Genomic DNA, 20,625 nt, shown 5'->3' with positions numbered 1-20,625 from the left:
TTGTGTACAACTTGTGTGTAGAACTTTCTTGTCGGTTGGATTCTCCCCCCGCTGAGCATATTCTCTCTATTTCATGTGATTTCACAGAGGTGATGAGTCTAATAAGGGCCGAGTCTGCCATGCTCCATCACACATCAGATAAAGCGCTCTGAAGCCGCAGCTCTGCAGGCAATGTAACTTTGCAGCCGCTGTTGTCAGCTCTTATGGCTGGTTCAAGGGGGGACATTTGTCACAGTCCTTTGTCTTTGGCTACAGCAAATTCTGATACAGAGAGAGAGAAGAGAAGGGAAGGGACGAGAAGAGAAGAGAAGAGAAGAGAAGAGAAGAGAAGAGAAGAGAAGAGAAGAGAAGAGAAGAGAAGAGAAGAGAAGAGAAGAGAAGAGAAGAGAAGAGAAGAGAAGAGAAGAGCTTATTTTCAGCAGTAATGGTTTTCTCTTTTTCCACACAATTTTTGTGGGAGAATAAGCACAGATAAGAAAAGAAGGGCCAAAGAGAATACCAAATTAGGCTGTTTATATTCCTGAGGCCATTACTCACCCGAGTCAAAGGAGGAAAGAGGACACAACAATAAGGTTGTACTACAGTGTAAGCAGAGCATTTAAGTAATGCAGGAAAAATAAATACCTCCATTCAACTGACAATAAATAAGTTTACAAGTAGGTATGATTTCCATCTGGAATATTATTAGATGGACTACTGCCCTCTGGTGGTGAATAGCAGCAACTACATGGTAAGAATGTACTAAAGGTGTTGATATTTCAAGATTCCCTGACAGCAAAATTTTAATCCTGCTAATGTTGCTTTTCTTAGTCATGCTAGCTTGCATCACTGTGTTTATTCCCTCTGGTCATTATATTACATCTTTTTTTTGCTTGAGGAAACGAAATCAACTCAGATTTTGTTGTTGTTGTTGTTGTTGTTGTCCATGGACATAAGAAAGATGCAGAAACACATCAGAGACCTCAGATGATATTCAAAGTCTCTGTTTAGGGAGGATTTCACTGATATTTGACACAAATGTTTGTCTGCTCTTTAGTATCGTACACTTTTGCAGGAATAGTTTGTACACAGATATCACAGGCATGCAGCACTGGAAATGCAGATGTTAAAGAAAGTGGGGGGGTGGGCGTTTTCACCAGCTAATAACAAAGCTTCAGCCGCTGCCGCCGCCGCCACTCAGAGTCAGAGCAGACAGTGCAGCTGGTTTGAAGGTTAACAGCCTTCTGTATGACACCCTTTTCCTTCACTTCAGCTCTTCTCTCCCTTCTGCTCCAATTAGTTGCTCCTTGTCCACTAACACATGCGCGCACGCACACACACACACACACACACACACACACACACACACATGCACAATCCCACATGAGCTTCACACTTCACAAACGCTGTCTGACATTTAATATCAGCGTGCACTTGTCAGATATCTGCTACTGACGGAAGCTCAGGGCAGAAACTTTAAAGCTTTTATCCCATCAGCGGTCACAGTGGAGTTGAATTGGTGACAAACTTACTCACCTGTGTGGAATTTGTACCTATTGAGGTAGAGACAGAGGTAAGATGTTCTCACCATCTGATTCTGGTATTAACAACACCTGTTTGAGGCTGTTCAAAATCCCAAAAGATCTAGAAGAGCTGAGTTAGCGGTTTATTTGGATGACGTTAAAATATGTCGGCTCAAGTATGTTACACGGTTATTATGATAATCCCCCATTATTTCACCGGAGTAAATAAGAAGCACTGTTACTTGGATACGGACGCAAGCCAGAGAGGGAGAGACATTTTGGGGCTCACTGAACTCACACAGTATGAAATCAATGAGACAGAATGTGCTGCTGCTGCTGCTGCTTCTGCTGAAAAAACACACTGTTTGGGGGATGCTTTTTTTTTTTTTTTTTTTTTTGGCCAAGCTGCATGGATGGACTAGAGCAAAAACAAGCTATACTCAACCCTGTGGCGGTTGTGTCCTTAAAACACTCTCTCCAAGTGGTTTATTAAAACTCCCACAAGCATTTTATACACGCTGATGCTGAAAGTTAGCGCGTAGAGAGAGTGAGAGAGAAGATATTCAAAGAAAGAGGGGATTATAAAAGATTAGCTCCAGGATTGCCGTAGATTTAGGAGACCACTCCGCTCAGTTCTTTTTATGCTGTGGAGAAACAGATTTTATGAAATCACAGCATGTAATAAATGTCTTTAAATTCGATTTAAAGTCAATCCCTGTAACGGACCACATGACCGTGTGTCGGAGAAATCATAGGCAACTTCAAAAACCTATTATATGTTCAAAATTGTAATGAAGTGTGATAGTGTGACATCAGAGGAATGTTACTTTGGAAATAGCACATACTGAAAGGAGTCGAAGTTGTTCTTCAAATGCAAATGGGCTTTAAACGACGTGACAGATTTGAGAAAAATATGACAATAAAAGGAACATTTTGAACACTTTCAGCCTTTTAGTCTCCATGTGTTTCGAGACACTTCAATCAGCCATCTGATCACCTTTTGAATGTCGTATTTAATAATAGATTTTGTTCTATATGATTCGTTGTAAATCCTGAAATGTGCTTTTCTTCAAAAACATACTGGCTGGACATCAGAGTTCACATCAGTCACTCAAGTGGAGGTAGGAGCTGCACACACAAAGATACTGTAAAAGTGATCCGTCACCCAAAACATGTATGTCATCTTTTCACATGCAGGTGTTTTTGAGCTCATGAAGATGTTTATTTCTGATTATATCACTCGCTTTTGACTCCAGAATGCAGAAATATCCAGCAACCTATATTTAGCTTAAAGCATATTGTGACATTCTTGACAAACAGTAAAACTGTCTAAAAATATCCATCTAAAAAACCCTCAAGGGCACTTAAAAAAAACCCAAACCACCACGTTGTGGCGCGATAACAGCCGGCACGTTCAAAAGAACGATAATCCCACCCCTCACACTTGTTCATGTTAGCAACGAACTGGAAACGTTTTTGAAGTTTGTTGTTTGCTAAACATCCAAATGTTTGTGGATTACTGACAATACAGTTGGATCATGGAGGAGTGGATTATACTGGAGGATGCGCCTGAGAGTGGGTAAAGCAGACGTCTTTGGAGAGTTTTACCCTTGCACAAAATTTGTGAAAATATGCGAGATGTCATAATAAAAATTGGGATTTGGATGTCTAATAATATTTGACAAAACCTGACTTGTTCCAGTACGGCTGCTTTACATGCACATCATCGATCTAGATTTAGCCTGAAGGATCTCAGATACCAGGATAATAAGGAGGGAGTTTCATTTTGGTGGACACGTGATGGTGTCAACTAAATGTTGTTGCAGATTTACAGAAAACTGTAGCGTGCCTAAGTGTGCTGGGTGCCTTGATATCGATGCTCCATTTAGATTATTTTGTTCAGTGGAAGAAGAGATGCATGAACAAGAATCAGAACAAAGTCTGCACCGCTCCATGGAGTTTTCTCAAGCTGCCATACTAATTTTTTGACAGAAGGGGGCAGAAGTAGGTCATTAATATAATTGGATAAGCTGATATGGAGCCCCAAATAGCTTTAGTAGTTTATCCACATCCCTTCGGAGGGATGCATGATGGAAGCTCCAGCTCATATGGGACACTGTTCACACACACTTGAAAACACACATGTGGTGCATGAGTTTGAGTGACAGGTGTGCAAGGTAAAAATGAGCAGTAGGGAATGAGGGGATGAGGTTGGGGGCCTGCTTCTATATATTTCTTTATCTGGCTCACTGACCTGGGGCCACAGCAGTGCTTTTATCTATATGCTATGTGTTTGGAGGACCACCAGATTTCATTTTAGATTGGCTGCTCCTAATAGGAGGCCAAGGAGTTTGCTCAACATGTCATTTATAGAACCATGAAGGGCAGAAAGGATGGGGGGGGGGGGGGGGGGGCAGACTATCAGAAATATGTTTTATCTCAATGGGTCTTGATTCCTTTGTCCAACGTCTCTCTCTCTCTCTCTCTCTCTCTCTCTCACACACACACACACACACAGAAGATTGATACTGCACCTTGACATCTCCAGTCAGCATCCTGTCTCTTTCTCTGCTCCTCAGTCAACAGTCATCAAACTTAATTGTCCATCAAGCAGCCAAATCCTCCCCTCTCGTCATTCTCTCAGTTCCTTCCTTTAGCTGAGGCATTAGCACAGAAACGAATACCAAGGTGTCAAATTCTGTATTTATCCAGAAGGATGTTCGCCATTGTCATATAGGACATGTTCTACATTGTTTCTTGTCTGATGAGTGTGTTGTACCAAATGACCCAACCACCCACACTGCTGTGCTTTGAGGAGAGAACGGTGAGCAATTATATAGTCAAGAGAGAGAGAAAGAGCAGAGTTTAATCGCTGAGGTTTGCGAGGGACTGACACTTGGTTAAATGCCACACAATTCATCACGTACAAGAACTTCACGCACTCAGTCAACCTTCAGTATTCCAGGTGCACACATGCCTCACTGTTGAATTAACTGAAAGACTCCCACATGTGACATCTGTCTGAATTGTGTGTTTCTCTGGAGCAGCAGCAGAAGCAGCAGCAGCAGCAGCAGCAGCAGCAGCAGCAGCAGCAGCAGCAGCCCGGTCCAGGATGGTGCCCACAGCTGATGAGGCGACATTTTGTCAAGGGGACCCTGAAAAGGTACAGGTGGACCTGCAGCTGGTCCAGGACCAGGGAGATTAATCTGAACTGTGATAATGAAGCAGATTTACACCTTTTCACTCATCAAGCTGCGGCACCTGTTTTGTTTGTGTGAAGTCTTACGTGCTTTAAAGAGTATGGAAGTTGTTTTTGATTTTTTTTTCTGTACACTTACTTAGTATGGAAACTAGAAATCCAGCACTGCAGTGGTACGCCTCCCTCAGTGGACATAAACATAGTCGAAGAAATTCCTTCAAATGAGGTGACCTTTGACCACAAAAATCTTATCAGCTCATTATCAAATTGAAAAAAAAGAAAAAAGAAAGCCTACAGGCGTTCCCCAGATATTGCATTAACAAGAATGGGATTAATGGACCACCTGAAAACATGATAAAGAGGAGAAAGAGAATGCAGTTGGAGTACAAACGGACCTGAGTACCAACACAAATGTGTCTCTTATCAAATCAACATACAAGGTCAACAAAGCTATATTATCTACCCTGGTAATCTGTTGGTAAGTATTTGACGAGGGTTTCAGATCTGGTGGATTCAAGATTGGGGAGGTGTCACGTTTCACCCCCGAGGATTTTCCATCAGAGATAAAAGAACATAGATACAAACTGCACAAATACCACAACTATCAGGTGTGAGATAAACATCAACTATCGCTTCTCTCTGTTCTCCAGATTGCAAATGAAGCAACAGAGCCAGAAGTCTACGCATAATAATTTGTACCAAACCCCCCCCCCCCCAATAATCTGTTTTTCACTCAGATGTTCAACTTTTCTCAGAACTTTGAACAAATGGGAACCTGACCATTGCTTTCATGTCTATGTGCTGCTTCAGCTCTTTTTTGTGTTTGACTTACAAGTGGCTGTTAATGGGAAAATGTTTTATTCTACAGACAAATTGAAGCTGTGCAGGACTGTGCTACGCACAGAGGAAGGATCGGAATCTCTTCAGGAAGAAAATTCTGACCCGCCCCTTTTCAAGGAGAGCTTCAGTGCCCTGAGTCCACTTCATCCAGTCATATTTTGATTGATTGGCTATTTAGAAGTCCACCTTCTTCTCACGTCCTCTCCCCTGAGTAGTGACCAGGACAGGGGCCCCTCCTTTTTCTCTGGTCCTCACCTCGTAACAACCGTTGTTGAGGGTGATCAATGTCGCACCAAGCGACCTTTGTACTCTGCCGTAGTTACAAAGTCTAAGGAGATGCTAGCGTATTTCTGACGGTACTCACACCAAAATAATGACAAGGTCCACTTTGCCAAATAATTACACATAAAAAAGCTTTTTATTAAATTCATACAAACTCTACATTACAGAATGGTGTATGAGTCTGGACAAACATGGATTTAAACCAGAGCTGGACTGGATGTTACATCTAGTTTTAACTATAAGGCATGTAACACCCCCCCCCCCCCCCCCCATCACTTTAGTAGGCTCAGTGCCTGTGCTGGAAATATTTACTTCAGCGGTTCCTCTCTAGTTGCACGTTGGGCATATTTCAAATCAGCTGTTTGTTTGTTTTTCTCGGATGATTACACCAAGCTTTTAGGTGTGATTAAAGATTTACAATAGATGGTGGTCTCAACTGTGAAATGTGTTCAGTAAAACACAGCAAATTTAAGATTCGAAGAACTACTACGCTTAACACTTGCAAAAACTGCGATAATTCAGTATTTAGTTCAGCTGCAAGTACAGCTGGTAACGGGGCAACTGAAGATTGTGACAGAGACAATGAACTGCTTCTACTGAGGGAAACTGAAAATGATTCAGAGCAAAATGGGTCATGATGTCATCGAGTTTTGGATTGGAATGATCTGGAGACTCGACTGCAGCAAAAGCAACAAAAACAGCAAAGAAAAAAATACCCCACAAAAACTGCAATAAAAACCTTCGTCTTTCAAATAAAATCAGGTTTATTGGTGGTGGATGAAAGCAACCTCTGCGGTAGCGACTGCGACACATCCTGGGGCCCCTGCGTCTTCATCTACGCCTTTCAGACATCTGCCTTGTTTTCTCACCACCTACTCCTCAGCTCCTAATTAAGATAGCAGCTCAGATTAAAAGGTTTATCGTTTGGCATTTTATTTATGATCTTAGGTTGGAGCCTGACAGAGGGCAGCAGAGATCCACAAACCTTTGACCGATTAAGACTCTTATCTGAAGAAGGATCCTACTCTCCTAGTTGATTTATATACATTATAAAAAAATAATAAGAAGAAACCTTCATATATGGGCACCGCAAAAACAATAAGCTGCTGTACATTTACTTTTTTTTTTTTAAGTAGTGTATTGACAATGTGATTAAAGACAAAACTGAACATGGCATAGCTTGATGTGAGTCATACTGGTTGTTTATTGTAATTTACAAAGATACAAAAGATAACTGCAGAAGCTGTAGCGTCGCTCTTCTTTCCCAGGATGCAACTGCTGTGTTACAGATTTATTCAATTTCTCTGCTTACTTTTGATTTTACTTCAGACATCAGAAGCAACTCCTTTTTTTGGAGAGGGAAAAAAAAAATGAAGCAGGGAGCATGCAAGTGTGTGTGTGCATGTCATCATTAGTTTAAATATATATTTGTGAGTCACTGTCACTTAAGGGCCTGAAAAGAAATACGACACTAACTGAGGTGTTTCCTGGGTCTCAAGTATAATATGAATTCAGCTGGGTGAGTCACTATGCCGTCAGCGGGGAGCAGCAGCATCAGTCTCCTTGTCCTCCCACTCTGTCTCTGGGAATGAGGCGAAGCTCTGAGCCGTGTTTAAGAAATACATTCCCTGCAACAAAGGACAGAGCCCCATGTAAAAACCATAGTTTATAATTGGTGTGCTTTATTACACCCCTTTACAGGCTCTACATCTAATACACTCAGAACTAAGTGTCAACCCATCAGCAGCCAGAGACACTTGTTTCTTCTACTCTACGCTTGGAAAGGAGGGTCCAGACAGTGATGAAAAATACTGGGGAATATTTGATTTGGTTAGGAGATAATAGAAATAGAATGAACTTACTTACCTGTACAGTTAAAACAAAAAGACATTTTTATATTTGGAAATTCATTGCACAGTTGCACGCTGGTCGAGCGGTTTCAGGATTAACTGTACAGATATAAAAAATAAGGTTATGTCTAAAGGCTTATTTCCTGACGTTTTATTCTAAGATCATTAGTCATGATAGATGTTCATAAATCAAAGCTTTTATTAAACTCGGCACGGAAAGTCCATTTCAATAATTTCATTAAAGAGTGAAAATTAATCTACTTAATCAACTGGTAATTATTTGAAGATTAAAAATACTCTATTGCCTATCTTTACATCCATCAGTGTATGCATTCTCCTGTGAAACCCTTATGTACAAAAATGGACCATAAAATGACACCTGATCAATTGGCAGCATGTTCTCATCTCTGAACAGGTGAGGTGGAGTGGCTGACAGAGGTGTCTGAACTGTGGCTTTTCTTGGCAGCTCAAAGGATCATTGTTGGCCAGATGGAAAAGAGGCTGTGAATGCCCACCATGCGCTCCTTTCTTCACTGAAAAGACCCTCTTTTTCTGTCTCCAGTCAAAGCGGTCATTACCTTATCCTGCTGCTCTATGCAGAAAACACAGTCATCCGTGACGCATCTTCATCGGATGCAATGACTTACATAAGGAGGTGGGCTTCACATGAAGTTCAAACTTCAGGAAAATACCAAAGAGGCTGGTTTAGAGACGAGAGTGACTCACCAGGGATCTGCCAGAAAGTCAAGGGAATTCTGCCTAAACCGCATGTGGTTTCCAGCCTGCAGCTGGAGGACGCTTTTTCATTTAATTAACATTAAAATACAGCGTCTCTGTGCCCTCTAGCTACCGATACGCTTGTAGACCTCTACTCAAACAGAGGCAGATTTGTAATTATTTTCAGGGAGTTCTGCTTCTCTACGCAGGTTCCACTGAATTTGGTTTTGTGGAAACGTTGCCCTTCAGACAAGACATATGGTTCTGCTTCCACATCAGTGACAAACTTCAAGTAAAAAACAACAGTGTACCAGCAACATCACTTCAACCCTCATCCAGTATGATCAGTTCCCTTTAAAGCTGATTCTCGGTGGGTGTGATGTTTCAATCTGTTTGCAGGTCAGTGACGAAGGTAAAATCATGATTTGCTCCTGAGTGAGTCGATAACTTAACCTGACATCGCCAGACCAAATCACATCTGCCAGGGACAAATAAAACAAGAGCCACTGTAGCAGCTTCGTCTGGTTCCCACCTGAGCTACCGCGAGCCTGGCTCACATCCAGACCTTTCATCTGCATTTTTGGAGCAAATAAAGCGGCCGATCGATTGCAAATGGGCCGTTGACAATCAGGGCAACAAAGAAGCTGCGGCAGGCGGAGATTCTAAAAGTGACCACTGACGTCAAAGGAGTTAATTTAGGGGCTGAAGGTGCTGAACATTGAGAAGAGTGACAATGACAGTGTCTGTAGCCACGCCTGGATGATTGTTTGCAGTGGGCTTCTGCTCCAGCTGTGTGTTTGTTTAGGTTGATCCATTAATACCTCGTGAGGGACGATGATTAAAAACAAAATTACAAAGGAACACTGGCTCAGCAGCACTCCGCAGCAGCTGACTTATCACTTCTCTAGGTTTCCTCCAGTCTGTCTTGAGGTCAACTATAAAATGTCATCATTAGGCTCCCTTTCCCTACCTGGACCTCCCTGCTTGGGTCTCAATTTGCCAGTCGAACTGTAGAAAAACAAAAAGCAAAAAGAGAAGGAGGCCCTGGGCCAGGTGTCCTCTGGCTACACCGGTATCCTACACATCTGAGTAAATGATCCTTGACTGACATCTCAGGCCTGGTTTTTAATCCCTGAACAACAGCCTGATTTTCTTCACTTGCCTTAAAGAACCTTGATTATATCTGTTGGATCTGCTTGATCCTGGAACACTTAGTTTTGTTACAGGCTTTTCATTATGCCTTACATGTCTTTGGAGAACCGCCCACATAAGTCAGTGCCTCTGGGGGTGGCATCAAACTAGTCTTTCAGACTATTAACACGATGTCACCAAGGGAGGTTATGAATAACACTTTGTTTGACTTCTGTATTGGTGCTTCGGCTACTAATGCGTTGGTAAAAGCCCACTGACGAAGGGAGAACAACTTCAATTAGAGCCCAGGGGTTGATTTTGTTTCTTAGCAACTTCATACAATAGAATGAAAGGAAAAATAACATCTTATCTTGGACAACATGTTTTTTTTTCCCCTGGAGGGAGCAGATTTAAAAAAAAAAAAAAAATATATATATATATATATATATATATATATATATATATATATATATATATATATATATATATATATATATATATATATAAAAATATAAAAGGCATCCTGGACTCACCTGCCGACTGCGCAGGGTTGATTCCTATTCCATCTGCCAGGAGACCATGAAAGAAGAAAAAACAAAAAGGAAAAAAAACAGTGGATATTGTCTCACAAATGAGCAGCACAGAAATGAGAATATAAATTACAATATCACCAGTTCATCCATAATGACGGAGTAAACAACAGGAGGCCAGTTTTTGGAAATAGGCAATCTGCAATAACAACTACAGGTCAATCATTAATTTGGCACTGAAAACTACATGTTTTAATAGTAGCAGTGACATCTCAGCGATTGTGATATAAATTTAATTTCAATGCTGTTGGCTAGGGCTGAGCAATTTTATCAATTCTGCGATAGATCAATATTTTGTTTCCCCCAGAGGTTATCGATTTTTTCAGCCGTGAGTATCGATACTTTAAGCCCCACACTAATCCCCCGTGTCCCGCACTTAGCAAGAAGAGCAATTAGGTCTGCCAGCCACTAGTGTCGCTGTAGAGCATTTCTAGTTACCCAGACGCCGACGCCTCTCATCCAGTTAGAGTTGAGAGATTCAGGAGTATGGAAGCGAGCATTGTTCCCTCTAATTTTTCGTGTGTCTGGCATACACACAAGCTCCCCGCGCACACCGAGGATCAATGTGAGCAACATCAGTTGTGCACGCTGTGGCCACACACCAGTACCATACCTGTTCAACACCTGGGAGCATAGCAAGGTACATGGCTTATTAAAAGAATCAAATTATAGCAACAATTTCTATTGGTTTACTTTTAATATTGTCGGGAGTTTCCAACTCAGCCGTTGAGCTACCGTCGCCGTCTCTTCTCCCACACTGTTGTTAGCGAGCTAACATGCACGGTGCCACAGCGCGTGCGGATAGGGCACATACGCAAGCCACTATCAATGCTATGATTGGCTGCGTAGCCTAAGTGAAACGTATCGTATCATTGGCTGGACACCTGTCACTCACTGAGTCGATGCACTGCATCGAGTTTCTTGTGCGCGGAGAATGTGCGAGCGCTGCGCAAGGGTGCACTTTAGAGGGAACATTGATGTACTAATCACTCCCACTCGACCTCTGGAGGCAACCGTCTTCTTATCTTCGCTCATCAAGGGAAAAGACAAACTCGACAGTGACCCCTGATGGGATCCTACTGGTAACTACAACAAACTGAAAATCACAGTATAGAATGTCCTACCTCAACATTGATGTTTAAATAACCGCTAATAGACGTCTATTCATGGACAATTATATATAATTTAAGTAACCGCTAACATATGTGTATTTATTATCATTCATCTGCCTGTCCATTGAATGTGGGCCACTTGCTCCTCGTCAAGTTCTCCATCTCTGTGTAGCGGGCCGTTTCCTCGGCTCACCGATGTTAGCTTGCTACTTTAGCTCGTCGTGGTAACCACCGCAGTTCCCGCTTGCATTACAAATGTACTCCTTGCAAACTCACTTATCCGTCGTAGCCTGGGCCCATAACCTGTTGGCAGGCTCCATTCTCCTTCAGCGGAGATGGACAACTCTCGTTTGACAAGAGTCGCAATAAACACTCCCACTCGAGCTCTCCGAGGGACGTGTTATTTTTCGCTCATCAAGCCAAAAAACAAACTCGATAGTGACCCCTGGTGGGCTCCAGTGGTAACTACAACAAACTGAAACTCTACAGAAGCACAGTCATACAAATAACATGTCCTACCTCAACATAGACGTCTAAATAACCGCTAATAGACTCGTGTGCGCTAAGAATGTGCGAGCGGTGCACGATTGCGCAAGCGCGCAGCTTAGAGGGGACGTTGGTGGTGAGTATAAATCTGCGTCTGCATGCTTAAAAGCAGATGTGTGGGAGCATTTTCGGTTCAGACACAAAAAGGACAGCGACGATTTAGACAAAAGTATGGTGGTTTGCAAATTGTGTTCTCTGGAATTACCACCAACCTGCGAGCCTACCTAAAACGCCATCACCCGGACAAGGAAATGCAAACTGAGAACGAGCCCAAGAAGCAGCGGCGCGACCGGAAATAATCCATGCTGGACAGTGAAGGCAGTGGTTGCCACAAGTTCCCATCTTCTTCACCGAGGTTGCAGAAAATTACGGAGTCCATTGCTTACTGTAGTTGTCACGATTTGAGACCTTATCCGGTGGTGGAAAACACCGGCTTTAGGGGCATCGTGAACGTGATGGAGCCCCGCTATGCTATAGTCACCCGGGAATTGAATTATTGGCTGCCATGGTTTATTTCTAGTTAACCTGGTGGCTACACTGGCTAGTAGCTACCTCATATGTTCAGTATCAAGCTAAAAAAGCTGCCAAAGAAGGCCACTTGCTGCACTTAAACTCTCCATTGTTCCCTTTACTTTTCAAAAGCTTGCAAGCTACAGTTTGCACTCAGTTTCAATAAATGAAACTAATTTTTTCACCACGTCTTTGATTCATTTTGTCCAGCATGGAGACATGCACGCTGCATGTCAACGTTTCCTCCCTCTACGCAGCTTATAAATGCAAGTACAGACAGGAGGGAAAACCAACCACTGCACACTTTCAGAAAGCCCCAAGGACGCCATTGCCATCCCTGTAGTAACCTGACTTACTCCAGCTGAATGTGTTTTTGTATACAGGATCATTCGAAACATTCATTTGCTGGGTAGTTAGCAGAGTTTATTTCCCAGGAGGTGTTACTGTACCAGTGAGAGGCAAAATACAAACATCAGTCCATTTCAACCTCACTATTTAAATGCTGCAATTTAAATATTGATATATGAAATAATAATATGTACAAGCACAATAAAGGATCTCATCGCAACACTGAACGGGCAAGTTCGCTCAAGTCTAAGAAAGAAAGAAAGAAAAAAAAGCTGTGGGGCTTCAGGCTGTGGTAAGTGACATCAGGTTTGATGCCATTTCTGCAGGAATCCAATACAGATCAATAAAGGTCATAGATTACTGAATGTCCCTTGAGCTGAATTAGCGGCTGCCATTATGTGGAGCTGCTACAACTAATGACCGCAGCGTACCGCTCTTCTCTGTGGCTTGACGGGTACAACTGATGCAGCCACTGGAAATTTGCAGTGAAAGGCGGGGGTAATATGTCTTATGCCAGGGGGTGAAAGTAGGACAGTACAGTCCAGTCCTATATTCCCCTCTATACCAGTGAGCATGCTACAGTCGGAAGAGTGAACAACAGCTTTACATCCTATTGAGAGCTTAAGCTGGTAACAAGGGTCATTCTATGTTCCAAACTCCGGCAACACTTTTGTATCCAGAAACACGCTGAAGCGAAAAAAAAACAAAAAAACTTTTATTAAAAAAAAAACCAACACTTAATGATGACTGGTTATGCAAAATGGAAGATGATTTTCATTTTAGGAGCAAAGTTTAATCCCACGACTGTATGACTGCAGTCGTGCATCCTTCAGCTCACTTCCAACATCAGGCTGCAGTTCAAAGATTGCACTGAGCGCCTTGTGAGACTTTCAGATTCCCTGGAATCACTTGTTTCCCTCCAGCTGGTTGTTGAGGCTGAATTTCTTTACATCTTTGTTTAAATGAATGCCTCCGACAAAAATGACATCCCCCCAAGTGAGAGGTTTCTTTGGAACTGTCACTCTTACAAACATGTTGTATACATGTTGCAGTGGTTTTCTACAGCAACTCTAAAAATCCAGTCAAAAAGACCCCACACACCAACTCACCATTTGTTATGATTGCACTGGTTGCCGACGGCACTTTGAACTGTTAAGGAAAATAAGGCAGAGAAAGAAAAACGATCAAACTCAAATCTCCATTAATGAAATGTACTTTTTAGATAAGCTACTCCTTGGGAACATTTTAAACAGCACTGAGATTCTGGTAAAGTGATCAGGGGTGTGTTGCTGCTCAATTACACTTGGCCTGAAGACACAGTTTGAATAAATCATCACAATAACAAAAAAAGGCTTCGTCCTCAACAGACTTTCTATTCTATTAATTTTCTGCGACTTCGTTGGCCTTCAAATCAGGAGCTGTAGTTTGGAGCGTTCTCAGAGACAAAAAAGAAAACACTGTGCTGTGTTTTGTTTGCCAACTTTTACACTACTCAGACACACATTTGCTTTTTCACACCAAAATTCAGCCCCGTGCGCTGGATCTAACATGCACACTCACACAAACAGGACAACGCCTGAGGGAAAGATAGCCACGCTTGAATCTCTGGAAGAAATTCACTCAGCTCGGTCACAATACATGTCCTACTTCAGCGTGTGATGGGGTGGCTGGTGGGATTTGCAGTGCAAGGATGGAGTGAGCAGTCTGTCACCGGAGAGATAAGGTTAGCAAACTGCTGCTCACCCAGCAACTGCAGCATGAGTGAAGCTTAGATCAGGAATGAATGGGATGTTGATGGGGTTTTTCTTAATGCGGCATAAAGTTGGTAGATAAAAATAAAGCTAGTGAAGGATTACAATAAAATCATTGTCAGTACTTCAAATATTCCCCAATGGTTTATTTTATCTAAACACAAGAATCAAGTGCATTTACACTTTCAGTTGTACAGTTCAGCTGTGGCTTTCAGAACTATGGAGTTTTGTCATTTGTAAGTAAACATTTGTATTTTTCTGTCTTCCTGTTCAACTCATTAGCAGCCACAACAATCTGAATTGTCTCCAGTCTGTTTTTCAAACTCAGCTCTGACTGAAAGATGTTCCAGCGCTGCTTGAACTCAAATGGGTCGAATGTGTGGCCGAAATCACAAACAAGCCCCAGAAGTTTGCTGGTGGAGGCGCCCAGATGACACTGCCTCCATGTGGATTGTTGATAGCGGGCCAGTAAGCAGCCTTCTAACTACCGCCTTCATCTGGGTTTTATGTCCCCACCAACACTGCAGCCTGAGCTGATGAAAACTCGTGAGTGAATGCTGATTAAACCTGTTCCCGCTGCAGACAAAAGCCTGATGTTAGCGAGATTTTTGCCAGTGAAAGATGGATTAGAGAGCACATAGATATTGCAGTTACAATCAATATAACTACAGTTCTGTCAGTGGGTGTGGAGCCCACTAAGGAACATACTCCAAATATTGAAAGCTGAAGTTTTTTTTCATAGCAGTGGTGCTATACGGTGCAACCCTTTGATCTGGTAGGAGAGCAGAGGTTCTATCTCAGCTGCAAGGGAAGAACCTAAGAAGCAGGGTTCCAACACTAGAACCCTTTAGAGCAGGGGTGTCCAAACTGGTCCAGTAAGGGCCGGTGTGGCTGCAGGTTTTCATTCCACCCGAGCAAAAGCAACACCTGATTCTACTTAAATCAACTAAGCTGTGTCCACACAGCTCATTTGTTGGATCAGGTGTTGCTTTTGCTGGGTTGGAATGAAAACCTGCAGCCACACCGGCCCATACTGGACCAGTTTGGACACCCCTGCTTTAGAGGGTTCCATGGAGTTATATTCAGGGTAACAAGTCATTTTGCTGTTGTGACTTCTATTTTGTAGTCATGTTTATTCTTTTGTTAATTTTTTTAGATACATTTTAAATTTGTTGTATTTGGTGAGCTGTTGATTTAGCATTGTTGTGATTCCTTATTTAAACTTATGATTTCTTGGTTGCGTGCCCAACTTTGGTGAAAATTATGTACAGGTGACTATTATATACAATGTTGATAATGATGTATCCATTAGTAATGTGTATATCAAATGCATTTAACAGCAAAGACCTTGAAAAAGTTTTCACACTGCTGATTGTACCTTATTTACATCGGAGACCAAAGAGGAAACTTACCTCCTCAGCAGCAAACTTCAAAACTGCTGTGAATGGTGTACTCTCTGGAACACTTAGTCTGCAACGAAACAATGTGTTACACAGAATTTTAAGTACCCCAGAATAAATACATAAATGAATAATAATAATAATAATAAATTAATTTCCAATAAAACCTTGCCTTCGCTTTAAAACATGGTTAGACAGTTCCTCACAGTCTTAACCAAATTTCAAGGCAAGTCAAATTCATCCTTAACAGCTTGAGAAGTGCAATTCTGTGACAAACTCTTTACTCCTACTTCACACTTACAGGTCGAACAGTACTATGCACAATCTATGACATCCCAACTAATTAAGAAACGTAGATCAGCCCACTATGCACAAATAACTATGCAAAAATAATAATAAAATAAAATCCTGCACACTCTAATTGAACATCAGTTATGATATAGTGGTTTATGCACATTGACATTTTCATAGATTTTTCATGGTCTCATACATCAAAAATACATAAATAAGACTAGTTACACACAGGAAAGGCTTATTGCTCACATACAGCGTTAGCAATTGTGTTAAAATCTGTTTTAGGACCCAGATTGCCGACAAAATCCTCCTCACAGATGTTGCATATCAACATGCTGATTAGAAAGTAGGAATTCTTTTGCAGGAGTGTATCGGACTGGTCACTATATGATATCGTTGTAGTTCTATTAACTGGAGTTTCAGCATACAAGACATATGTTTCACACCAACAAGTAGGTGATGTTTAATTGTCTAACTTCTTTACATGCCAGGTTCCCACAGCTGCAGTAAAAGTCTAAAACCTGTAGTGGCGTTCAAGTAAGAAATACCCGTTTAATTGATTTTAGTAGGTAGTAAAATAAAACCCTGAATGAGGATGCAGAACGAGTGCTGAGCTGTCAGTGTACTCACATTTTGTAAGGCAGCCGGGGGTCGGACGTCAGCGTGATTTTAAACGTTACTTTAGACCTAATGAAGCGGATAAGAGGGGCGTTATCACAACCTAGATGCTAGCAAAAGAATATGAAATATCTTCTATGTGAAATATAACGCTAAACATAGTTGAAACTCACATCTTTCCAGCGAGACAGCAGCGTTTCCGATCTGTTTATACACACCCGGAAGTCCAAAGGACCCACACGTACACGTCATCCATCTTGTTCTATTTTTGGGCTCTATATCTATCATTTCACTGACTTATGGCGAATTAAATAGATTTTTCTAAAAAATGAAATTTTATCAAACAAAGGTGGGAGACTTAATAAAAACGAAGGCATAATTGGAACTGATTACTGACAGGCATTCAATCCGGCCCTCTATCTTTTGCCGTAGATGATGATAGTAAGGCGCACTGAAATTAGGCCATGTCGAGGAGGTGGCCTGAGTACTCTACTAATGTTACACTTTTTATGTTTGTAACCTACATTCCTCTAACAAAGCTGTTTTAATGTGTCACTAACATGTTCCCTCATGAGATTTAATACGTTGTGAAATTTCATATTTATTCTATCAGTCCCATGAACAAAGGTTATGTTTCTGTGTCAGGGCTGTGTAACTGAGAGTGCATGGATTGAAAAATTTTGCTAAAGTGAGCCATTACACACCGGAATGGAACAGTAAATCCCACACTTTTCCACCACCGTTTTCATTTATCGAGGTAAGTTTTGCTTTTCATTTTTCCGCCGTTTGTTTGTTCTAGGATTATGTCGTGTATTTTTTTATTTATTTATTTTTTGCCACTTGACGTCCAGTTGTTTTTGCCTCTTGCATTATTACCATAATTTAATAGGAGGTGCGAGCTGCACGATACTGTTAAAATATATTTCTTGTTTTTGCTGCGGGAAAAACCTCATATACCTTTTTTTTTTCAGCTTGACCATTAATTAATGAGTATTGCTGAATCCCAAATATGGCCTGTATACACATGTGCAACTAAATATAAATCGCCAAACTAGTATTTGAGCCTTTCTGAACTAAAATCACGTTGGTGTGTATGCATATTTCATAAATTTATGGTTTCATTTCAGCATTTGTGTGTGTGTGTGTGTGTGTGTGTGTGTGTGTGTGTGTGCATAAAGTGTGTATAAAGTGTTGATATGGACACCTGTCAAATCTAGTTGTTGTTGTGGTCATCAAAGTTGGTAGAAGTGCCTCCTCTGTGCTGTTCAGTTTAAAGTCCAATGCACACAGATGAACTGGGTGATCCATCAGGTGTAAAGGGACAGAAATTATTTAAATAATCTATTATATATCACTTTCTTTTGTCCTGAGTCTTATAGTTTTGAGAAGGATGACACAAATATTTGTATGATTTATTTATCGTCACAAGGTGGAAGATGGGAATCTGTCTCAGCTTAAGACCAGGACAGATGCCGCTTAATCATTGTGGGGCCACCAGGATCACCTATGATCAGTGGATGTTCTTTTTACTTCAAGAACATGTAAGTTACAGAGCTTTAAAGAGGAGAACTGGAGGAGTGTATGACTTGCAGCAACAAATGTGGGGAAATGTAAATAACACACACTCCTGGTAAGAGACTGTTAGACTAGCTTTCTCTTACCAACAAACCAAAATCTGTCACAACATTGACTGCGGAAGAGTCAACATGGTTTCTCAGCTAATTATAATGACATGAAAAATTGAATGGGCTTAGATCAATTTATAATAGATCACGATGGGCTCAGTTGAAATTGAGAGCCAGAAAGTGGCTCTTTTTGTCTGGATGTTTGAAAAAATTTGGAGTTTGAATGTTTAGTTTTAGATGTACTGGCTGAGTGAGTTCAGCTCTTGGTACTGTGCTATCAATAGAGAGAAGGAGGGTGATGCAGTGTAGGCAGTGCAGGATAGCAGGCAAAGAGAATGGGAGCAGACTTTTAATGATGACTCAGAGTTACAGTGCAGACACTCAGGCACGTATCTTGGGATTTCAGAGGTTGGTCTTCCCCAGAAGAAAATAAAATAAATAAAAGTACAAATGCAGAGGAAGATGTGTTACGGCTGGAAATATAGCAAAGGAAGACATGCTTCATACTTTCTTCTGGAAGGAGGAGGGTTTTGGCATGAGCAAATGAAATGCTCCGTCCTCTTGAAAATGCACTCAGTGTACCATGCAGCCTTCAGTGAAAAAGAGCTCATTTACATAGCAAAAGCAGGTCCCATGCATATATAGAGAAATTGCCAATTAACCGTTAATGCTAATTGCTGCTTATGCATGCGGAGCCCGCATGCATAAAAAATAGTATTTGTGTGCTCCACTTTGACACAAACACATGCACACATGCAGTAGCTTTCCTTTCACTGATTGGGAGGGTTAGTGATGAAGCATCTGATTTACTTTTCGCTGGATCAACACAGAAAATTAGCACAGACATCACGCTGACCCAGTTTTTGTTTTGTTTTTTTGGGTGGGGTGGGGGGGGTCGCACAAGAATCACTGGCAAATGTTGTTGCTCTCTGTGTAAATGAGATTCTACAGCCAATGTTGAAGAAGCCAGCAACTTCCAAACACCTCATTCCAAATTTATACATGGGACATTCTTGTGCAGCAAATACCACTTTTTTTTTAACCTAACTCTGATGTGTGTGTACACTTTTGATCAGGGAGTTCATGTTCTTCTTATTTGTATTCATATTAGCTGCATTATATTAGCCAGGATAGCTTTTGAGAGGAATATGTCACTGCTGATCAGCCTTTCCTTTCCTTTCAATCATTCCTTTCCTTCCCTGATTAGCATATTGCAAATTGCTGGCTTGTTTTGCCTCACAATAGACATTTGATTCCTCAATTTTCAACTGCTGTGAAATATCAACTGAACAAAGACTGCTGCTCCAGACAGAGAGGGTGTAAAATTAATGCTCTTACTCAGGAGCAATTGAAATTAGCAGGGCGCTTGTGCTGAGAGTTGAGACTGGATTTAAAGTCTCAAACACTCACTGCACCAGCAGGACAACAGGTCAACAGTTCGCCACGAGTTCACAGTGAAGGGTCGCCCACAGTTCATCGGCCTTACTTGCATAGATAAGTTCATTATGTTGCCAATGAATATGTGGAAGGGGAAGAGTAGAGGAAGAAAATCAAGTCAAACTGCAGCTGAATCTACATTATAGCTTCTCCATTGACCTGAAGTTATCCCCCCTCAGTTAGTATACCTTTCCCGTCAGTACATTTTTCTAATAATTTCTCTGAGTCCTAAAATATTTTTGTGACATTGAAAAGCAGCATACAAATGAGATATACTGGCACACACACAGTTATTCTGTTTGAAAGGCTTACATAACCAAGTTAAAACAGATGCTCTTCCTCACCGTTACGCCAGTGTTCCTTTTTCCATGCAGTTTGCATTTCTATTATCTTGTTGACTTTACATGATTAAATCTGGGACTTTAAAAATTTCGAATGGTCACAAGCTGAGGATTAGCCACTAAATAGCTTTTACACTCGACTTTTTATTTAGCTTAAAAAGTTTTTTTTTTAGGGAAATATTGAAAGCAATTTATGTGAAATATTGGTATTGATAAGGGGGTACAAAGAAGTTCAAACAAGTCTCATCCATCATGCTTGGTAGGATTGATCTTTCAGTTATTCCACACGACTGATTCAAACTGACAAAGCATTTACTAAAGTTAAGAGTGCAACGGTTGAACACAAGTTCAATTTGTACAATTCCCATGTAGTTAGTTCATAGTACAACGTTCACTTTGTGTTTCTAATGATGGAATTTATGCCTCCAAAAAGTTACTTGCAAAAGTCTCGAATTTTTTTCAGCAACAATCCAACACTCACTGTTAAGGTCTCATTGGCTTTTGATGGAGGGAACTCTTGTGATACCATAGC

General features: G+C 41.2%; 1 protein-coding gene across 1 annotated transcript; it reads right to left on the bottom strand.

Annotated features, from left to right (window-relative positions):
* Window positions 1–7,007: 7,007 nt before the first annotated feature.
* On the bottom strand, window positions 7,008–16,938 carry ufm1 (ubiquitin-fold modifier 1). The gene is made up of 6 exons (XM_086227243.1): window positions 16,864–16,938; window positions 16,703–16,759; window positions 15,791–15,848; window positions 13,737–13,776; window positions 10,055–10,087; window positions 7,008–7,451 (listed from the first exon to the last, which is right to left on the bottom strand). Coding segments are annotated over exons 1-6 (264 nt in total). The 5' UTR covers window positions 16,866–16,938; the 3' UTR covers window positions 7,008–7,377.
* Between the last annotated feature and the right edge of the window lie 3,687 nt (window positions 16,939–20,625).

This window comes from Aulostomus chinensis, chromosome 15 (genome assembly GCF_037954235.1).
Source record: "Aulostomus chinensis isolate RoL2024-O1b breed Wild chromosome 15, RoL_Achi_v1.0, whole genome shotgun sequence".
NCBI classification, from domain to species: domain Eukaryota; kingdom Metazoa; phylum Chordata; class Actinopteri; order Syngnathiformes; family Aulostomidae; genus Aulostomus; species Aulostomus chinensis.
Note: the sequence above shows the minus strand (reverse complement) of the source record. Positions and strands in the feature narration are given on the sequence as shown.

Excerpts from the sequence above, each read along its gene's own strand:
- ufm1 (XM_086227243.1), bottom strand. Across the intron at positions 15,849-16,702 it reads CCCCGGCTGCCTTACAAAAT|ACTAAGTGTTCCAGAGAGTA; the intron begins GTGAGTACACTG and ends GTTTCGTTGCAG. Across the intron at positions 10,088-13,736 it reads CAGTGCAATCATAACAAATG|ATGGAATAGGAATCAACCCT; the intron begins GTGAGTTGGTGT and ends GTCTCCTGGCAG.